Source organism: Urocampus carinirostris, chromosome 15 (assembly GCF_059441175.1).
Source record: "Urocampus carinirostris isolate Australia breed hairy pipefish chromosome 15, RoL_Ucar_1.0, whole genome shotgun sequence".
Taxonomy (NCBI): Eukaryota; Metazoa; Chordata; class Actinopteri; order Syngnathiformes; family Syngnathidae; genus Urocampus; species Urocampus carinirostris.
The window spans coordinates 31,912,124-31,933,746 of NC_142363.1; the positions used below are offsets into that span (position 1 = coordinate 31,912,124).

The 21,623-nt window shown below is 42.9% G+C and overlaps 2 protein-coding genes across 2 annotated transcripts in view; both read left to right on the top strand.

Annotated features, from left to right (window-relative positions):
* Nucleotides 1–20,649, top strand: part of exoc3l4 (exocyst complex component 3-like 4) — a 39,854-nt gene extending 19,205 nt beyond the window's left edge. The window contains exons 7-14 of the mRNA XM_088354799.1: nt 3,427–3,555; nt 7,298–7,398; nt 9,571–9,672; nt 12,819–12,945; nt 17,366–17,488; nt 17,554–17,706; nt 17,782–17,903; nt 19,271–20,649. Coding sequence (XP_088210925.1) covers nt 3,427–3,555; nt 7,298–7,398; nt 9,571–9,672; nt 12,819–12,945; nt 17,366–17,488; nt 17,554–17,706; nt 17,782–17,903; nt 19,271–19,496 — 1,083 coding nt within the window. The 3' untranslated portion in view covers nt 19,497–20,649. The remainder of the gene's footprint in view (nt 1–3,426; nt 3,556–7,297; nt 7,399–9,570; nt 9,673–12,818; nt 12,946–17,365; nt 17,489–17,553; nt 17,707–17,781; nt 17,904–19,270) is intronic.
* tnfaip2b (tumor necrosis factor, alpha-induced protein 2b) overlaps nt 19,377–21,623 on the top strand; it is a 34,706-nt gene continuing 32,459 nt past the window's right edge. The window contains exon 1 of the mRNA XM_088354800.1: nt 19,377–19,447. The gene's annotated coding sequence lies outside the window, so the exon portion shown is untranslated. The remainder of the gene's footprint in view (nt 19,448–21,623) is intronic.

Below are 21,623 nucleotides of genomic sequence, written 5' to 3' on the forward strand. Positions count from 1 at the left end.
CCCAAAGTGCTGTATAGACTACATTATGACACCATCCCCTGATCTAAACCCTACACGAGGGCAAGGAAAACTCAAAAGCTCAGCATGAGGAAATGAAGGAAACCTTGAGGTAATCCTCATTTCCGGCTGACCAGGCTACAATGGATGTTGCAAGGGCATCATACCCCCTCAAATACTTTCAGATTTAAACTACCCCTATGTAAAATGCTGGTCTACTAGTGATCCCAAGAGCCAAGAAGAAATCCGCAGGTGCGAGAGCCTTCTCTTCCCTCAGTGGAAGTGTTCAAATCAAGGCTTCAAACCCACTTATATTTTATAGCATATGAATGCCCTTTATTTCATGGTGATGATGTCTGTGTATTGTTTGTTGATGCCCTTGCAACATCCAATGCACCAAAATAACGGTTTGGGGCCAAAACCCGGGATGTTCAATGCTTGACCGATAACTGAAAATGAAAGACCCCCTTTAAAAATAAACAATTTCTTGTTTTGCCCTGATTGTTAAAATGTAGGGTATAAAAGGATAAATAACTGACAAGCATACTACTCTGGGAATATTTGACCATTTAGATGTCACTCTAAAGTGTAGTGCAACCAAAAGCGAGTGCTGAAAAGTACAAGGAAGAATACAAACTTCGGATACTCAAAAGTGACCGAAACACACCATTTTTGTTTTATTTTGTCTTTCACTCAGTAGTCCTTTAACTATAAGCATGCATTTTGACCATGGAATAAAGCAAGATGGAAAGAAAGGAAAAAGAAAGAAAAAAGAAAAGGAAAGAGGGAAATAAGACAAAGAAAAGCAAGCAAAAAAGAAAGAAAAAAAGGAAATTAGGATGACCGACAATAATGTCAGCTCCCATTAGCTGGGCATCGTTTTCCGTAAAATGAATTAAAAAATCCATGTTTTTATGACAGTTCCTGTACTTATCTTGTTTTTTTTTTGTATTGAAGTTGTTTTTTGACCATTAAGAGGCGCTAAAGTATTTTGTAACCTTTATATTTACTGTATACTCACTCACTGTGAACCCTGGGGCTGTTTGGATGAACACAGAGCTTATAAATTGGCAAGAATTGATAAGACACACACAAAGCTCTTCCTCTTCCTCTCTCTTATTCGCTTGTCTCCAAACACAAGGCATTTAACTACTTGCTGCTGCCACTTGTGGTATGGAAGAGTACTATATGATTACCACATTTTCACGACCATAAGGCTCAGATCTTCTGCAAATTATGCGGCGCCCCCTGTCTGTGATGTAAAGCGGCAAATGTTAACCAGCTCGGTGGCCTTATGGTTGGGATCATTTGTGCCCGCTCATTTGGCGCCAGCTGATTGGCTCCCTGTCCCTTTTTAAACCCAGTCCTGTCACTCTCCGGTTGTCAGTCCGTCTGCGAACCTCTGTTGTTACAAGGCAAGTGTTTTTAACCCTGACTCCCGCCAGTCCCGCTTTTGCACCCGTTTTTCCACCTGTCCGTTCCTGATCTCCCCGTTTGTCTCCGGCTACGACCCGTTTTTGATCCTCACCACGTCTGCTCTCCCGTTCTGGCTTACGACCCGTTTTTGATCCCGACCACGTTTTTTGCTCTCCTGTCCCGGCTATCGACCTGTTTTTCCGTTCTTGACACCGACATCTCTGGCTACGGAAGATTCCCTTCCATATTCGGATCAAGATTTTGGGAGCGGCTTGCTTCGCACGTCCAGCAAGTACCGGATCGCGGGCGCTGCCCTTCCTCTTTCTTTCAATAAAACTTGTGGTCAACGTTACGCAATTGGGTCCTGATTCTGTTCTGGTCGTGACAGGGCTGAGTCATAGACTTGCAACACTTTTGGTGGAATCCTGTTTTTGTGAGGTTGTTCACATTTCCAACTAAACTTGTATGCGATTTCCTGTGACTTCTCTGCATCTTCTGTGTGATCGCGACAAGTGTCCTGCTTGTGCAGAAGTGGACACGTGACATCGCAGAAGTAGTCATGGATGCTAACACCGTAGAATATCTATAAATTTGAAATGTATTGTGCTACCGGAGACTGAAAAGAGTTTTCCCCCCCAAATACGAATTATAGTCGTTCCAAAACCTCACTTTCCCTCCATTCAATACTTACCGTGTTCTTGGTGTGTTGATTTCCTGCGCTTTGCAGAATAACATGGAAACCGAGCAGTTGTGAAAGAATTGAAGGTTTATGAATCGAAGGTCCGCAAGTGGAGGAGGCTAAAAACCGAACTCCGACAAGTTTTTATTCATATTTTACTTTCTGATCAATACTTAAATAAGCCACAACCAAACCAAGTTTTGCTCCCACTGTAATTTTGGATATAAATACCTGCATCATTGTCTGTGTTGAGTGTTCCCCGTGTATGTGTTAAATACAGAAAAAAAACAACAGCTACATAGTATCACGAACCAGGACAAGAAACAGGAATGAGAACCCAATCGCGTAACGTTACTCACAGTTCAATGGGAGAGGAGGAATGCGTGCACACTCGATCCTGGGATCGATGGTCGCGGAAGTAGATTGAAATCAGAACGAGGGAATGGTCAAAATCAAACGGATCGGGCCGAAAATAAAACAGGATCAAAACACGGACAAAAACAGAGAATCACAGGGATTGAAATATCACACAGAGTCTAGCAGGAGTTTTGCAGACGCTCTGACAACAAACAGCTCAAAGGACAGCGTCTAAGTACTCCCAGGGAGCAATCTGTCAATGCGTTTCACCCGGTGTCCATGGGCGGGGCCAATTGGGCGCCGTGGTAACCGTGACAGAACCTGGCGCCACACGGCTGGGACCAATTGGGCGCCATGGCAACCGTGACACATAGACTGCGCCTTTCAAAATGGTGCGTCCTATGGTTGTAAAAATATGGCACTTCAGATTCAGATTCAGATATACTTTAAGGTCATTCTTGTACACGTGTATACAGAACGAAATGTTGATACATCTGACCCCCACAGTTTCCTTGAATGTACAGATATAAATAAATGTTGTACTGAGTTAGAGTATTGAAGTACTAATAATATGCTAAATAATTATAGCTATGTATAGTATTTTACAGTAGTGCAAAGAGTGCAAGAGGAGCAGCTAACCAGATGTGCAAAATGGGCAGTCAGGTAAACAAGTCACTATACAATAACAATAACAACTTCACCAGGCGCATAAATTGGATAATTTCCCACTGCACACCTGCCAACATCTCGCGACACTCTAGTGTGCCATCACACAATGGATGAAGAACACTGACCTAGACAAATTGGAGTAGAGCTAAAAAATAGTGCAGCTGAAAACTGACTGCAACGTTTGCGTTCTGGAGCTAGTGGCGTCGACGCCAAATACCCACCTGGTCGACATTAAGTGTGCTTTATCCAACCTCCTCTGGTCTCCTTGTTTAAGGATCTCCACTTTATTTATTTTTCTGCTTCTTCAGGAAGACATGAGAGCGACCCTGGATCGCCTGGTGGAGCTGGAGAACGAGGAGATGTGGAGCGTCAGGAAGCATCCCGACTTGGACGACGAGCAACTGCTCACCTCCGACTTCCACATGGACATCTGGACGGTCGGACTTTTGTTACTATTATTCCATCTTGAACGGAAATAATGTATCCATCTATCTACCCTGGTCATATCCCTCAAGAGAGGTGAACGACAGCAAAACAAACACACACAAAAAAAAGGGAAAAAGTAGCAATAAACACACACAAAATTTTTGGACCATGGTCAACCCAATTGCCAAAACACCCAAACAAATTAAGCACCTCGGCACCCATGCTTTCGTCCCTCCAGATGAAACGGGAAACAAAAAGCGGCCATCTCACTCGGGTCAGGGTGACACAACACACTCTTCTTCTGTTTAACAGCAGAGCCCGACAGCTTTCACTGGTTTACCCCTGCGGCATCATACAGGTGCCCTACCCATCCCTTAGAACGCGTACAAACATCCCACTATCCTTTCACAATACCTCTCCACTCATTCCTATCACCAACAAGATATTATATATCATTTACTATGTAAACATATTAAATAGAATTTAAATTAAATAAAAATGATTGTCATATAAAATCGAAATCAATTTCACATTTTCAGATCGGATAAACATCTATTTGTGTAGAACATTTCAGTGGATGACACAAAGTGCTGTATAAGACATTCAATGTACGATGAGAAAATCAAATCTCCCTCTTTCCCTCTTTTTCGCCACTCAACAACCCAGAACAGTGTCGAGAACCGGAACAGGAGGAGGACCCAGATGCGTAACGTTTTTCACACAAGCTTTATTTTACGGGAATGGGGCAGTCATGCACATTAACACAAACGCCAGTGATTCGGCAGTCGCTGGGCGGAAGAAGTAAGGCAGAAGTCTGGCGTGGAACAACAGTAAGCCAGAGACCAACGAGATCGATACCAGTTACACGAGACGATACCGGACAGATGGTGTCGATACCGAACAGAATGGGACTGACGGGATTGATAACAGATATAAGAGACTATCTATCTATCTATTTATCTACCCTGGTCATATCCCTCGAAAGGGGTGACAAAAAGCAAGACAAACACATACAATAACAAAGAAAATAAAAAAGGGAAAAAGTAGCAAAACATTTTTTTGGGGACCATGGCCAACCCAAAAGCCCAAACACCCAAACAAGTTAGGCACCCAGATGAAACGGGACACAAGAAAGCGGCCATGTCACTCGGGTCAGGGAGACACAACACACTCTTCTTCTGTTCGACAGCAGGGCCCGACAGCTTTTACCGGTTTACCCCTGCCGCATCATACAGGTGCCCTGCCCATCCCTTAGAACAGGGGTCGGGAACCTATGGCTCGCGAGCCATATATGGCTCTTTATATAAGTACCTATGGCTCGGAGACAAATTTGATTGCATGCAAATTTTCTCCATCTCGTCCAAAACGTAGGCTACTAATCCTGTTCAGATACACACAAAGCCAAACCAAAGCTGACATCGAGATAGTGCTTGGCAGAATATATAGGGCACGTTTTCACTACAATTTACAGTCAAGGTGTCACACGAAAAAAAAAAAAAAAAAAAAAAAAAAAAACCTCGTTCTGGCTGTACATCGCTAAAGAATCCGTTATATAAAACCTCACTATATGATCTCTCTTTAGTGTTCAGCTACCTTATGATGAATCCACAGAACACACTGTAAATACGCCAAAACACCGGAAGAGAACTTAAAGTTTTTTGATTGGGTGAGTGGGAGGGATGGGTGGAGCTATGCAAAAAGTGCAAGCACTCCCTCCCATCTCTCGCCCTACGCATAAGCACATCAGGCTCCCTGTTTGCAGAATGTTGTGACGTTTTTACAAAATAACAGCTTACATCTGGTTTTGAAACCAATATGTATGAAAAAAAGGGTCAAAATGAGTTTAACCGATCTTGAGTAATTGCAAGAAAGACACAAGTTTAAAATGGTATGTTTGTTGATTTTGGGACACGGGCTCTGGCATTATTCTCTTTTCATAATTTTTATCAAATCATCAAAAATAAATGTGCTGAAGACTAAGCTTTTGTCTGGGGCGCGGGTTTAGCAATTGAGTAAATTTGTCTCATAATATATGGTGTGGCTCTTTCCCAAAATAAAATTAATATATTTTGCTTTTATGGCTCTTTGAGTCAAAAAGGTTCCCGACCCCTGCCTTAGAACGTGTCCAAACATCCCACTGAAGATATCCAAACATCGTCAGACCATACAAATCTTTTGCCTTTATAAGAGACTGCAGACAGATATCAGACAGGACGAGATAGACGATAACGATACCAGACACTGGAAACCGGAGACCGATATCAAAACAGGACGAAATAGTCGGGATCGATACCGGACAGGATACAACAACAGGAAACCGGACAGAGTCAAAACACACATCTTGCGGGTGCAGAGGTTCGTTGACGGGCTTTCAAAGAGCGAGTGAAAGCACTGAGCTTAAATAGGAGTGAAGCCGATCAGTCAAACGAGCCGCAGCTAGCGCCAAACGGGCGGGGCCAATTGGGAAACATACAATGCTTAAATTATATATATTTTTTACATGTAAAAACATTTCTAAAAAAGAATATTGGAATTATGGCAAGGCACAGACTAACCATGAGAGGAAAGAGACATAAGGTAAGCTGACGTAGACTGATAGGGATCGGGCTAGACGGACGCAGGAAGATTTTTTAAAAACAGTAAATGTCATTCTATGAAATGTAAAGGACGTTATATGGTTTGTATTTTTATGTTACAATGTGTTTTCCAATTTTAAAGCCCGATACTCTCATATTTCTCATGCTTTGACATGATTTGTTTATAGATTTTATCATAATCATCTTCAAAGTTTTATCCTGAATACTTCACAAGGTACAGGTACATTTTTTTATATATATTTTAGCCTGGCAGCAATACTCTCTTATAGCCAGCAGAGTGCAGCAAACTCCATCCATCCATCCATTATTTGCACCGCTTATCCTCAGTAGGGTCGCGGGGGTGCTGGAGCCTATCCCAGCCGTCTTCAGGCACTGGGCAGGGGACACCTGAATTTATCATTGCTTTCAAAGTCAAGTCAAGTCATTTTTATTTGTATAGCCCTTAATCACAACGAGACTCAAAAGGCTTCACAAGTTATTACACAGACTATTTTTTCAGGCTATTATTACACCATCCCCTGATCTGGAACCAACATGAGGGCAAGGAAAAACTCAAAAACCTCAACATGAGGAAAATGAAGAAAAAAAAGTCACAGGTATATAATAGGACAAAAAGCTTGAACAGTTCCACACAATTGGCATTGGTAGAACGTCGAATGGAAACATAGTAAGACAAAGCTGAGAGAAGCACAAGAGATGAATATGTCAAATAATGACTTGCAGGATTAGATATGTCCACTGGATGTTGTCAAAGCTTAGCGCCACTTTCAAAGGTGTACTTGCTAAGTAAATTCATTAATAAAAGAACTTTCATCCATCCATTATCTGCTTATCCTCAGTAGGGCCGCGGGGGTGCTGGAGCCCATCCCAGTTATCTACAAGCAGTGGGCAGTGGACACCCTGAAATGGTTGCCAGCCATTAAACACACTCACTCATTCACACCTAAGGACAATTTGGACCGGCCAATTAACCTGACATGCATGTTTTTGGAATGTGGGAGGAAACAGGAGTGCCCGGAGGAAACCCACGCAAGCACAGGGAGAACATGCAAATTCCATACAGGAAGGTTTAACCCCACGAACTGTGCCGCTGACGCGCTAACCACTCATCCGCCATGCTGCCCTGCAGCAGCCTAATTTTTCATTATTTGTGCAGAAAGTGAGAGGAAACGTGGTCAACGCGGGAAACGTGGACGCCGAGCTAGAGCGAGACGTGATCGCTTCCTGCCTGCAAGAGCTGAAGGATTTCCCTAAGAGGTTCCGTTTTTTTTTTTACCCCCTTTTTGAAGTTAAAACAAACATGAGAAAATCTTCCGAAAGCAGAAGAAGAAAAAAGAAGTGGGTGATTGTGATGCAAATGCAGAAAATTTTGCAACAGGGAGGGAAGGTGACCTTTGGTTCAAATCAGTTTTGTTTAGAAGCGAATGTGCGTCATTACAAAATATACACGAGACAGAAAACGGTTGATTATAATAGAATAGAATAAACCTTTATTGTCATTGTTACAAAATGGATTGAACATGTTGTGACCACGAAATTGGACGTGGCACTCCAGGTTCACAATTTACAGTCAGGATAGAAGAGAACAAAGAAGATAAAGGAACAAAGAAGATGTTTGTATTGTCCTTGTTGCAGGCGTTGTTTTCTCCAGGATGGGGGGTGCATGAGGGGGTGAGGGACAGACAGAGATGTTCGGATCCAGCTAGGTGGGGGTAGGGGGGGAGCTCGGTATGTTTGATGCTCAGGGTTGGGTAGGGTTACTTAACTGGATTACTTTCAATGACTTTTGGATTGCTCCGATACCAAATATGCTAATAAAAGACAACAGAAACTTAATATACCAGCTCAGTAGCCTAGATGGTAGGGCGCCCGCTTTGAGACTGGGAGGTCGCTGGTTCGCGCCTCGGCCGAGTCATACCTAAGACTTATAACATTTGTAAAATGGCGGCGCCCTCTGTTGGCTGCGGCTGCATCGGCTCGCTACAACGGGTCAGGTGTATCGACATTTTGTTCTAACAAAGAATGACAATACAAAGGAAATTATTATTATTATTATTAATATGAATAAAATGACGACTCACAACACGTGGTAAACTTTCTCTCCTGGCTTTGATCTCTTTGATCTCCGGCAAAACTAACATAAAATGCGACAGAAACCAAATGAAAATCAATCCAAACAGCTTGCCAACATCATTATTGCCGTTCCATGTGTTCCGTTACTCCCCAAGCCTGCACAAAATTTAGTCTTTTTTTTATATTGAGTTTCTTTTGTCTTTTATTAGCATATTTGGTATTTGAGTAATCCAAAAGTAATTGAAAGTAATCCAGTTAAAGTAACCCTACCCAACCCTGTTGATGCTACTGTACACACGGTCCAGTGTTTTTTCCCCCCTGGTTGCACAATCCACGTATTGAATGAATTTAGGAAGTACAGTCCTTAAGCTTGCTCTGTCCACTCCACGCATCGGCCCGGTATTGCAGTACCTCCGGGAACGGTGCATTCGCAATGATCGCTGCTTGGCTCTGTGACTAGGACCTTGTCTCGGCCCCTTGGCTTTGTAGCGTATTATGATCTGACCAATAATGGATAATTGATAAAGAATATAGAACAATAAACCTTACAAAATCCAGCCCCCCCCCGCCCCCTTAAGCATGCCTGATTAAAGTCGCCGACGATGATCAAAGCTTCGCCGGGGTGTGCAAGCTGCTGTTTATCGATAGCAGGAGATTTAGCTCTATGCTAACGTTAGCATCCGGTGAAATGTAAACAGCATTCCCAATGACCACAGTTAGCTCTCTCTACCCTAAGGGGTGTTAGTATGTCGAAAATGACAAAACAATAATGTAAGGGGGGTAGTGTGTCGAAAATGTAAAAAAAAAACATGTTTCGAAAGTGTCAAAAAATCACCTAAGGGGTGTTAGTATGTCGAAAATGACAAAAATATTACGTAAGGGGGGTTGTGTGTCGAAAATGTAAAAAAAAAAACATTTGTCAAAAAATCAGGTAAGGGGGGGTAGTGTCGAAAATACCGAAAAAAAAGGTACGGGGTGGTATGTCAAAAAATTACCTAAGGGGTGTTAGTATGTCGAAAATGTCAAAAAATCACGTAAGGGGGGGTAGTGTGTCGAAAATTTAAAAGCAAAAACATGTTTCGAAAATGTCAAAAAATCACGTAAGGGGGGGTAGTGTCGAAAATACCGAAAAAAAAAGGTACGGGGTGGTATGTCAAAAAATTACCTAAGGGGTGTTAGTATGTCGAAAATGACAAAAAAATTACGTAAGGGGGGGTAGTGTGTCGAAAATGTAAAAAAAAAAAAACATGTCGAAAATGTCAAAAAATCACGTAAGGGGGGGTAGTGTCGAAAATACCGAAAAAAAAAGGTACGGGGTGGTAGTAGACTATAGAAATAACAATGGATATTTTGCAGGTTCCAAGCCGAGTTCCGCCGCTGCTGCTGGACTTTGCGGTCTGACGAGGCGCTGTGGAGCCAATACCAAGTCACATACATCAACTGCTTCCAAACCTTACAGTAAGTCACGGGGTTTTCGTCCCTATCTGCTTTTTCGGAGCATCTGACACTTCTCAAAAGCTCGCTGACATATTAGGACTTCCTGTCCTCTTCTGAACGTGTGCAAAGGGGGAGGGAGGAACGTGCGGGAGAAGTAAATCAGACTTGCTCTCGCATATTACATCATACTCTCTCACGTGCACTCTAATGCAAAGTTATACCTATGCACAAGCTATACTATACTGTCAGTCATACTCAGGGTTGGGTAGGGTTACTTTAACTGGATTACTTTCAATGACTTTTGGATGACTCCAATACCAAATATGCTAATAAAAGACAAAAGAAAGTAAATATGAATCAAATGATGACTCACAACACGTGGTAAGCTTTCTCTCCTGGCTTTGATCTCCGGCAAAACGAACATCAAATGCGACCGAAACAAAATGAAAATCAATCCCAACATCATTTTTGCCCTTCCATGTATTCCGTTACTCCCCGAACCTGCACAAAATGCAGTCATTTGATTCATATTTAGTTTCTTTTGGCTTTTATTAGCATATTTGGTATTGGAGTCATCCAAAAGTCATTGAAAGTAATCCAGTTAAAGTAACCCTACCCAACCCTGGTCAAACTACTATACTCCCACACACATACTGATATACTCTCAAACACACGATACTAAATACTTTAACACTATTATACTCTCTTGCACATGCTACTATACTTTCTCACACATACTACTATACTTTCACGCACATACTACTATACTCCCACTCACACAATACTAAAGACTCTCACACTATTATACGCTCTTACACTTACTACTATACTCTTACACACATAGTGCTATGCTCACACAGACACATACAAACTACTGCACCCTCTAACACACACTACTCTCTTACACACACTACTATACTTTCACAACACACTACTATACTCTCACAACATACTACTATACTCTCACACACGTCAGTCAAGTCACATTTATTTATATAGCCCTTAATCACAAAAAAATGTCTCAAAGGAATGCACAGAATTACAATTACGCCATTATCTGATCTTAAACCAACACAGACTACTATACCCCTACACTCAATAATATAGATCTTCACACTGTTATACTTTCTCACGCATAAAACTATACTTTCACACACATGCTACTATACTCCCACTCACACAATACTAAATACTGTCACACTACTATACGCTCTTACACTTACTACTATACTCTTACACACATAGTACTATGCTCACACAGACACATACAAACTACTATACTCTTTTACACACACTACTGTACTCTCTTACACACACTGCTATACTTTCACAACATACTACTATATTCTCACACACAGACGACTATACTCCTACACTCAATAATATAGACTTTCACACTGTTATACTCTCTTACACATGAAACTATACTTTCACACACATACTACTATACTCTCACACACATACTACTATACGCCCACACACGCAATCCTGTAGACTCTCACACTATTATACTCTCTTAGAAATGCTACTATACTTTCATACACATACTACTATGCACTTATACACATACTGCTATACTCCCACACACACAATACTTTTGACCGTTACACTATTATACTCTCTCAGAAATGCTACTATACTTTCATACACATACTACTACACTCACACAGACACATACACACTACTATACTGTCTTGCACACACTATTCTCTTACACACACTACTGTACTCTCGTACACACACTACTCTACTTTCACAACATACTACTATACTCTCACACACAGACTACTATACTCCTACACTCAATAATATAGACCTCCTCACTGTTAAACTCTCTCACCCATTAAACTATATTTTCACACACATACTACTATACTCCCACACACACAAAACTATAGACTCTCACACTATTATACTCTCTCATACATTATATTATACTTTCACACACAAACTACTATACACTCCAAACATACTACTACAAACATACTAACAACATACTAAACCCACACACACAATCCTTTAGACCCTTACACTATTATACTCTCTCAGAATGCTACTATACTTTCACACACATACTACTACACACTCACACTCATACTACTATACTCCCACACACACACAATACAAAAGAATCTCACACTGTTATACTCTCACACACATACTATTATACTTCCACACACACGCAATTACTCCAAGTATAGTAGTACGTGTGAGAGGCTATAGTGAGAGAGTATAGTAGTTTGAATGTATAGTGATATGCAAAGAGCAGGGGTCTAACATGCCCCCTCAGGACAGGTGCCCGCTGACCTGTTTTGAAAATGGCTCACCAATGCTAGGTCATTGTGATTTTCTAATGAGAGAAAAAATTTTTGTGTGCTTGGCTGAGTCTATTCAATTATTCGTCCAACAATTAACCTGGTAATACCATAGTAACAACATAGTAATAACACAATATGTTGCTCATAAAGTGCCCTTTGCGCTAGTTAGTATCAAAAAGTAGCTTTCGGCTTGAAAGGTTGGAGACCCCTGGCATAGAGAGTATGTACAGTAGTGTGTGTACAAGAGTATAGTCATATGTGTGAGAGAATAGAGTAGTATTAATGATAGTATAGTACAGTATTTGTCATGATGACTGATTAGTATCAACTGATTGGTTCCCCGTCCTTTTTAAGCTCAGTCCTTTTATCCGCCTGGGGTCAGTCCGTCAGCGAACCTCTGTTTCTACAAGGCAAGCACTTTGACTCCGGTCGGTTTCGCTTTTTGCACCCGTTTTCCACCCGTACGTTCCTGATTTCCCCGTTTGTCTCCGGCTACGACCTGTTTTTTGACCCCGACCACGTTTTGCTCTCCCGCCCCGGCTTACGACCTGTTTTTGATCCCGATCCCGTTTTGCTCTTCTGTCCCGGCTATCGACCTGTTTTTTCCGTCTTCGACACCACTATCTCCCGCTCCGGAAGGTCAACTTCCGCATTCGGAACACGATCCAATTCTGTGATTATCTCAATAAACTTGTGGTTAACATTACGCATCTGGGTCCTGATTCCGTTCTGGTCGTGACGGTGTTATGATGAGCGAGTATTGCAGTGTTTGTGCTTGAGTATGACAGCGTCTGTGTATAGTTGTGCACGTGTGAGAGTATGTCATTCTATGTGATATTTGTGTGTTAGGTGCCACACGGAGGACTCGTACATGCACGCCTGCCCACGAGAAGTGGAGGCGTTGGGAAAAGAGGTGACGTGGCTCTTGCGCACTCTCCGGGAAGGCCTCCAGCAGCAGTTCAAGGAAGACGTCAAGGTGCAAAAACATTTTAGACATTTGATTAGGTATAAAATGGCTGCAGGTAGTGTTATGACCAGTGTTCCCTCTAAGCTGCGCGCGTGCGCAATTGCGCACTGCTCGCACATTCTTAGCGCACAAGAAAATCTAGCCAGCGCACAAAAATCAGGGCTCGAAATTGCTAATTAAGAAGCGAATTAAGTCAAAGTTACAGTGCATGAAGGTAAAAATACACGGGTTCCCCTGACGTTGTGTCCTAATAATAATAATGCATTTTATTTAAAAGCGCCTTTCAGGCCACCCAAGGACACTGTACAAACAATGAAAGAAAAAAAAAATACAATTTAAAAAGTTGTAAACGAAATAATAAATAAAAACAAGACATAAAATCATAAAAACATAAGAAATGGAGAAGCTATGTGTTGTAGGCAGTCCTGAACTGGTGTGTTTTTAGACGGGACTTAAAAGTGGAGAGAGGTGTGCAGTTTTGGAGGTCCGGAGGTAGATTGTTCCAAAGCTTGGGAGCAGCGCGACTGAAGGCTCTGGCTCCCATGGTGCTCAGATGGGCAGGGGGCACTGACAGTCGGAGGGAGGACGAGGATCTGAGGGAGCGAGTGGGGACGTGCACCTGGAGAAGGTCGGACAGGTAAGGAGGAGCCAGGTTGTGAATGGCCATATATGTATATAAGATGAGTTTGTAGCTGATGCGATGCTGAACAGGAAGCCAGTGTAGCTGTTGGAGAACGGGGGTGATGTGCTGCTGGGAAGATGTTTTTGTGATGATGCGAGCAGAGGCGTTTTGGACCAGCTGAATTTTATGGAGGGACTTTTGGGGAAGGCCGAAGAGGAGAGCATTGCAGTAGTCAAGGCGGGATGTGACAAGACTGTGGACGAGAATAGCAGTAGTGCGGGGGGTGAGGGAAGGGCGGAGTCTGGTAATATTGCGGAGGTGGAAATAAGCAGTGCGGGTGATGGTGTTGATATGTGAGTGGAAGGTAAGCATGCTATCCAGGATGACACCCAGACTCTTGACCTGGGGGGAGGGGGACACTTAGGAGCTGTCGATGTTGAGAGAGAAGTTGTTTACTTTGGATAAAGTGGATTTGGTGCCAAGAAGGAGGAATTCTGTTTTATTGGCATTTAATTTAAGAAAGTTTGTTGTGAACCATGTTTTGAGTTCGGAAAGGCAAGAGGTGAGGGAGGGAGGTGGGAGTATGGAGTTTGGTTTGCAGGAGAGGTAGAGTTGGGTGTCATCAGCAAAGCAGTGAAAGTGGATATTAAATTTGCAAATGCGGTATTTAGAAGTCGAGTCGAAGTGGAACGAAGTTGAGTAAAGTTAATAGAGTTTTTCGAGAACCGGCTTCTTCGGCTCGGCTCACTAAAAGGAACCGGCTCTTTCGGGTTCCAAACGGCTCTTCATGTTGTTTTTGCTTCTTTAATCCCAACATGACCAAATATTATGTAAAACTATGCACAAAATGACTTAAAAGAAGGGGGGAATAGAACAAAAAAGAAAAAACTACCAAAATGAAAAAGTAGTGAAAAGCTGAGAAAAAAAGAAACAAAAGGAAGAGAAAAAAAGAAACAAAAGGAAGAGAAAAAAAGAAGGAAACATTTTGAAAAAAGCCAGAAAAAAAGAAAAGAAAGAAACGTAGGAAAAAAGTAAATGGAGAACAAAAAGAAAAAAGTAACAGCTCGGAAAAAAAATAACACAATGAGACTTTTTCTAAAGGAATTTAAAAAAAAAGTAGAAAAAAAACATGGAAAAAAGAAGAAAAAGTTGTGTTGTGTTGCATTCAAATAATTTCCAATGATATCAAGTGAATCTTGTTGCCAACATTGTACTTCCACACAAAAAATGTGATTAAGCACAGTTCTGTATCTTGCAACCGACTAAATAAGCGCCCCAAAATAAAATAAAATGACTCCATTTTGTGCAGGCTTGGGGAGTAAGGGAATACATGGAACGCCAAAAATGATGTCGGCAAGCTGTTTGGATTTATTTTAATTTCGTTTCTGTCGCATTTTATGTTCGTTTTGCCGGAGATCAAAGAGATCAAAGCCAGGAGAGAAAGCTTACCATGTGTTGTGAGTCATCATTTGATTCATATTTACTTTCTTTTGTCTTTTATTAGCATATTTGGTATCGGAGTCATCCAAAAGTCATTGAAAGTAATCCAGTTAAAGTAACCCTACCCAACCCTGCAAATGCATACGTAAACGTCTAAAAAATGTACATGAATAAACCCATAAAATGTACGTAAACACACATAAATTACTGATGTGTTTTAGCAGAAGTTGAACTATAATGTCTTCCCTCGTATTGGTCATTGTATTTCTGAGTTTTCAGAATCGGGAAATCCCGCTCGAGCTCAGCTTTACTTTCGAGTAAGTCGCATCAAGAAAAAAAGCCGAAGCGAGGACGTGGAGGGGAAATATTTGAATGAGGAACAACCTTCCAACGCTACCAAACATAAACATGAACGCCCTCGTTCCAATTTCTCAATCTTCTCCTTCCTCCTCTCACCAACTCTTTTGCCATTCGCATCATCATTAAATCACGTGTCTGTCCTATTTTGTACTATAATACTAACAATAATGAGGAATAAGGTTTATACTAATGATACTGTCATGAACCGAAACAGGAGCAGGACCCAAATGCGTGACGTTTCTCACACAAGGTTTTATTTTATGGGAAATAGGGAGTCATGCATGTTAGGCAGCAGTCTGGCGTGGAAAGACAGGAAGCCAGAGACCGACGAAATCGATACTGATTGCCCGAGCAGTTATAGGACAGATGGGGTCGATACCGGACAGGACAGGATTGATTTTGAAACAGGATATTGAAATTAAACGGGACAAAAATAGACGGGAACGAAATTGGCAACCGATATTAAACAGGGGCAGCACGGCGGCGCAGTGGTTAGCGCATCTGTGGCACAGTTCATGTCTTGGGAACCTCCTGCGTGGGTTCAAATCCAGCTCTAGACTTCCTGTGCGGAGTTTGTATGCTCTCCCCGTGCTTGCGTGGGTTTCCTCCGGGTACTCCAGTTTCCTCCCACATTCCAAAAACATACATTTCAGGTGAATTGGCCGGTCCAAATTGTCCCTAGGTGTGAATGAGCGAGTGAGTTGTCTGTCCCCGTGTGCCCTGCGATTGGCCGGCAACCAGTTCAGGGTGTCCCCTGCCCACTGCCCGATGATTGCTGGGATGAGCTCCAGCACCCCCGAGACCCTACTGAGGGTAAGCGGTGCAGCTGATGAGATGAGAGATGAGATATTGAAAATAAACGGGACAAACTAGAGGGGAACGAAAGCAGGAGAGAATAATGAACAGGACAAAAATAGACTGGAACGAAACTGGAAACCGATATTAAACAGGACTAAATAAACGGGAACAATACCAGATGGGTAATACCAAAAGGAAACAGGACCGAGTCAGAACCCACGTTTTGCGGGGCAAAAGTTCGTTAAAGAACTGACAACGGACAGGACGGGACAAACAGGATTGATATCAAAACAGGATATCAAAATTAACCAGGACGAGAACGAAACTGGAAACTGATATTAAACAACGGGACAGTCAGGATTGATATCAAAACAGGATATTGAAATTAAACAGGAGAAACTAGATGGGAACGAAACTGGAAACCGATATTAAACAGGACAAAATAAACGGGAACAATACCATATAGGTAATACCAAAAGGAAACAGGACCGAGTCAGAATCGACGTCTTGCGGGGCAGAAGTTCGTTAAAGAACTGACAAAGGAAGAGTGGGAGCACTGAGCTTAAATAGACGGAAAGCTAATCTGTCAACGGGCCGCAGCTGGCGCCACACGGGCGGGGCCAATTGGGCGCCATGGCAACCGTGACAGATACTGATAATGATCCTAATAATAACAATACAAATAACAATATTGATTAGGAATGGGTGATCATGACACTTTCATCAAAAAGTGTCTCTACAATGGCATAAAACACATACACCATCCAACATCAAGGCTCATCCTCTACCTTAAGGACAACACCAGTATTTATGTCATGTTTTACCCTGGAGTGCCATGTCTAATCGGTATCGAGGTCGGCAACAAAAGTCAGGCAGGTTGCGGGGCAAAACAGCTCTGATGTCGGGATGGCAGAACAGGGCAGAATCGGGTCCAGAAACAGGTCGGCAACGGGTATCAGGCAGAGGAAAACAGGGCAGGAAAAGTGTCTGAAAGTGAGAGCTTGCCTAGCTGGGAGCATCGGCTCGCAACGATCTGACAGGGTTCTCTTGAAAGCCGGGGGTTTAAAAAGAGTCTCTTAGCCAATCAGCTCTCAGGACTGTTGGCGCCAATTGGCAGTCACTGGTGCCTTGAATCGGCAATCATGACAAATTTAAATTCCAGCGTGTTTGACCAAATGATCTAGTCTCGTTGCCATGACTCTTTGTCAGCCGTACCTGCGTCAGATGCTGACCAGAAAATGGCTGACAAACGACGACGACTTCAACAGCCTCCACGAACACGCCAAGCTCCTGGCGCGCCTCTGCGAAGCCATGAGGCCGCCGCACCGGGAGGTACAAAATCCGAAGCCGGATCCTGTCAAAATGGGTTGACTCCTTTGGGTTTCTTTTTGCACCAGGAAGTGGCAAACGTGGCCCACTACTACACGCTGAAGGAGTACGTAGGCCAGCTGATGAAGAACATCTACTCCTGCAAGAACCGCAAGCACCACCGGGCGGCGGAGAAGATCAGAACGCAGTGCCGCAAGCTAGCCGACGTCTTTCATCGCATGGTAACGAGTTGAGAATGCATTTTGGAGGGGTTTTGAGGTGGATCGGGAAACTATACCCCCATTTTTTGGGGTTAGGGCTCCCGGGAGGATTGGCTGGACCCAGTTGGAGATCACCTGAGCGACATCCTGGGCCAGAAGAACATAGGCGACATCAAGAACCACCTGCAGCCTCTACTGGCGCAATACCCAGACTTCAGGTATCCACTTCATCTTTCTGATCGTATAAAAGAAATACGATAATCCATCGGTTATCGCGGTTAATGGGACCAGAGCCCCCCACGAAAGGTGAAAATCTGGGATTCACTATCATCAATAAACAATACACTGTATGGAGATCCTTCAGTTTTTGTGTTTAATGGGGACCAGAAAAGTGAAAATTCACAAAAGTCCCTGAAGGGTTAAACCAAACTCAAGGTGACATCATTACCGACTGAGAGTATACCACAAAATAACTATTATAGATCCAAAAATAGTAAAACATAACACATAATAGCAGTAGAATGACTGTTTATAGTGTCATTATACAAAAGCAAAACAAAATCCAGTGTAAGAAAGCAATTTAGAAAGCAGCCGGCCAGATGCATGCTAGCATCGGGTATCCTCGGAATGAGCCAGATCTCCGCGATGATTACAATAAAACTGTTTACCACAAAATGCCAGGTCATTTTATTGCGCTCTCCTGACTTTTCTTAGGGTCCGATTTAATTGGTGATTTTAGATACTCTAAAGTATCTAAAATTTAGAGTATCTAAGTATCTAGAGATACTCTAATAGCTATCTGGCGCTATGCTCCAGTTTGTCAAGACTATGGGAGTTTTCAACCGCTGAAAGTCTGGAAGTTACTAGCACAAAAAAAGTCTCCCGCTATTATGGTAGTCTATTTGGGGAGATTCCCTTGTACAGAAAAAAATGTTCATTCCAAAGAACCAGCAGATATGGAGTTAAATGTGGAGCTTATTTGTTGTCGTGTAGGGATTTGGTCTCGTGCTTCAGATGGTCGCAACGTATGGCCCACGTGCTGAGAACAAAGCCACAGTGCAGGCCCACAAGTGGCCGTCCTGCGAGATGATCAAGCAAGCCAGGCACGTGGGACAAAAGAGCGAGCTATCAATCAGATACTCTTTTTATGTGGACAGGGACGCTTGACCAGATCATGCCTCTATTGGCGTGTTCTTAGATATCTGATACTCTCAGTATCGGGTGACGGTGTTTGAAGTTACTAAACTTGTTAGAAAGTCAAAGAAGTGAGAAACTTGCGTAATGTGCTGAGCTCAAAGCCGCAGTGAAGGCCCACACTCAGTATTGGGTGATGGTGTTTGAAGTTACTAAACTTGTTGGAAAGTCAAAGAAGTGAGAAACTTTCGTAATGTTCTGTACTTGAGAATGTCCCTCCAATTGACGATATACGTTGCCTTGGATGTTTTAATGACAGATTTCATCATGGTACATGGTGAATTGGTACGTTCGGGAACTGTCCAAAAGGGGACGCCGTCAGTCTATCTATTCCAAAGTGAAGCTACATAAATACAGTCCACTTATAGAAATGTATTTCTTGATTTTTTAGCTCGAGGCACCTGACAGCCGTGCTTGCGTACCGCGGCATTCTTTGCGGGCGCGAGCATCAACGCATCCTGCTCAGGCTCAAGCAGCTGAAGAGGATCGCCACGGCAACGGGAGACGGCAGTCACCGGGGACGATGGCTATTCCGAAACATGGAGGCGACCGTTCGAACCGACTGCCTGTCAGTTGTCTCCTTCTTTTGCTTCTCCTTTGTCTTTCCCGATGACTAACTTCATTCCTGATCCCCTGTAGGAAGTATTTTTACCTTGAAAATTTGGGGGAGAAACCCCTACCCCCAAAAAAACAGCCTGGGGAGGGTCTTGCCCAGGACACACCACAGGAGATGGTACCCCTATGACCCAGGTGGTTAAGGGATTTGAGAACTGTAAACTCTGAAATTATATTTAAAAAGAATCAGCTTTCATCTATATACCACTTTATTTTAATCAAATACTTTTATTTTGAAAATAAGACAGTCATTCACACCCACAAAATGTGTTTGAATAATTGATTCATGCATTTCTTCTTAACTCCAAATTTTGAGGCAGTCAAAACCATAAAATAATGAATCTGTCACAGTTGCCATGGCGCCCAATTGGCCCCGCCCGTGTGTCACGGTGGCCATGGCGCCCAATTGGCCGCTCCCGTGTGGCTCCATCTGCAGCTTGTTCACAGATTGGCTTCCCCACTATTTAAACCCTGTCCTGTCAATCTCCGATTGTCGGTCCGTCTGCGAATCTCTGCTTTTACACGGCAAGCCCTCTTTCGCCTGTCCCGTTTTTTGCTCCTGTTGGTCTCCCGCTACGATCTGTTTTGATCTCGACCACGTCTACTCTCCTCTCCTGGCTTTCGACTTGTTTCCGATCCCGACCAAGTTTTTGCTCTTCCCGGCTACTGACCCGTTTTTTTCCGTTCCCGACACCGCCATCGCTCGCCATGGAAGTCCCACTTCCGCGTTGGGAGCGACCTGCTTCCCGCGTCCAGCAATCCCCGGATCGTGGGCGCAACCCTTTCCCTTCTTCCCAATAAAACGTTACACGAGTGGGTCCTGTTTCCGTTCTGGTCCTGACAGTATTGTGAAACTTTTCACCCCCTGTTATGGCATTTCCCCCACCATACAAACTCAACTACAAATTATTGTATTGTTAAAAAACTTACAAAATTAAAACGTGATCAATTGTATGACTTTGGTTGTTATGTCTCTAAGATGCCTGTTATTGGTCGATCTCGTATAAGATGCTGGTCAGCTATTGGTTCGAGTCTTGAAGACGCCGATACGCTATTGGCTGAGCTTCCTCCCACAATATTCTCTTTTTCATTCAATTCAGAATCTTATGTAACAAATTTTGTGAAGCAATGAGTCCCGAGACTTGCAGTGATGCTTAAAAGACATTCAAAACATGATGACCATGGAAACGAAGCTTGCGATTATCAAGAAACACAAAGAAGGCCCAAGAATTGCTACCCTCGCTAAGTCGACGATCAGGACTATTTTTAAAATCAAGGAGGTCAGAAAAGCGACACAATATTTTAAGGGTACAACAATTCTCCTTTCCCCTCCTTTCTGCATCCACCCGCTACTCCACAGTACCAGCTCAAGTCATATCACACCATGTATATTAATTTATAATGTTATTTTAATCTCGAACTTGCTACTTCTATGTCATATTTTGTTATTTTAATGTTTTTTTCTCAGGTACCGGCTGTTCAGAACACATCGGCTAATTACCATAGGTTTCTATGCCCCCGCTATACAGCGTTTTCACCCTATGATCCCTACCTCGCATTAATGTCGTAACCCGGGGGTGTACTGTATTGGTACGTTCCTTATCTGCAAAAGATTTTAAGAAAATAAACAAAAACAATCCCTCCTTTCAAGTTTTCACGTGCAGTATAAAAATGTAGGTCAACATCTGCTTGCAGTTTTGTGCAGTTTTATGGGGATTCTTGCTATTTCTTCTCTTCTCTTGGGCCAAATGATTTTGGGGTTTTTTGTACACTATCGGTTTTTGAAATGTTTGTGTAAAACTGTCGAGTTTATCTTGACTCACTTTCACTTTCACATTTGTCTTCGCTGCCCATAATAGTGCTCGTTGTTTCTGTCACGCCCGATCAGTATTTGAACTCAGTCCTGTCAATCCCCTGTTGTCAGTCCGTTTGCGAACCTCTGTTTTTCAAGGCAAGCCTTTTTCGATCTCTGACTCCCACCTGTCCCGTCTTTGCTCCCGTTTGTCTCCGGCTACGACCCGTTTCGATCCTGACCTCGTCTGCTCTCCCGTCCCGGTTTAAGACCCGTTTCCGACCCCGACCACGTTTTTGCTCTCCTGTCCCGGCTACCGACCCGTTTTTTCCGTCCT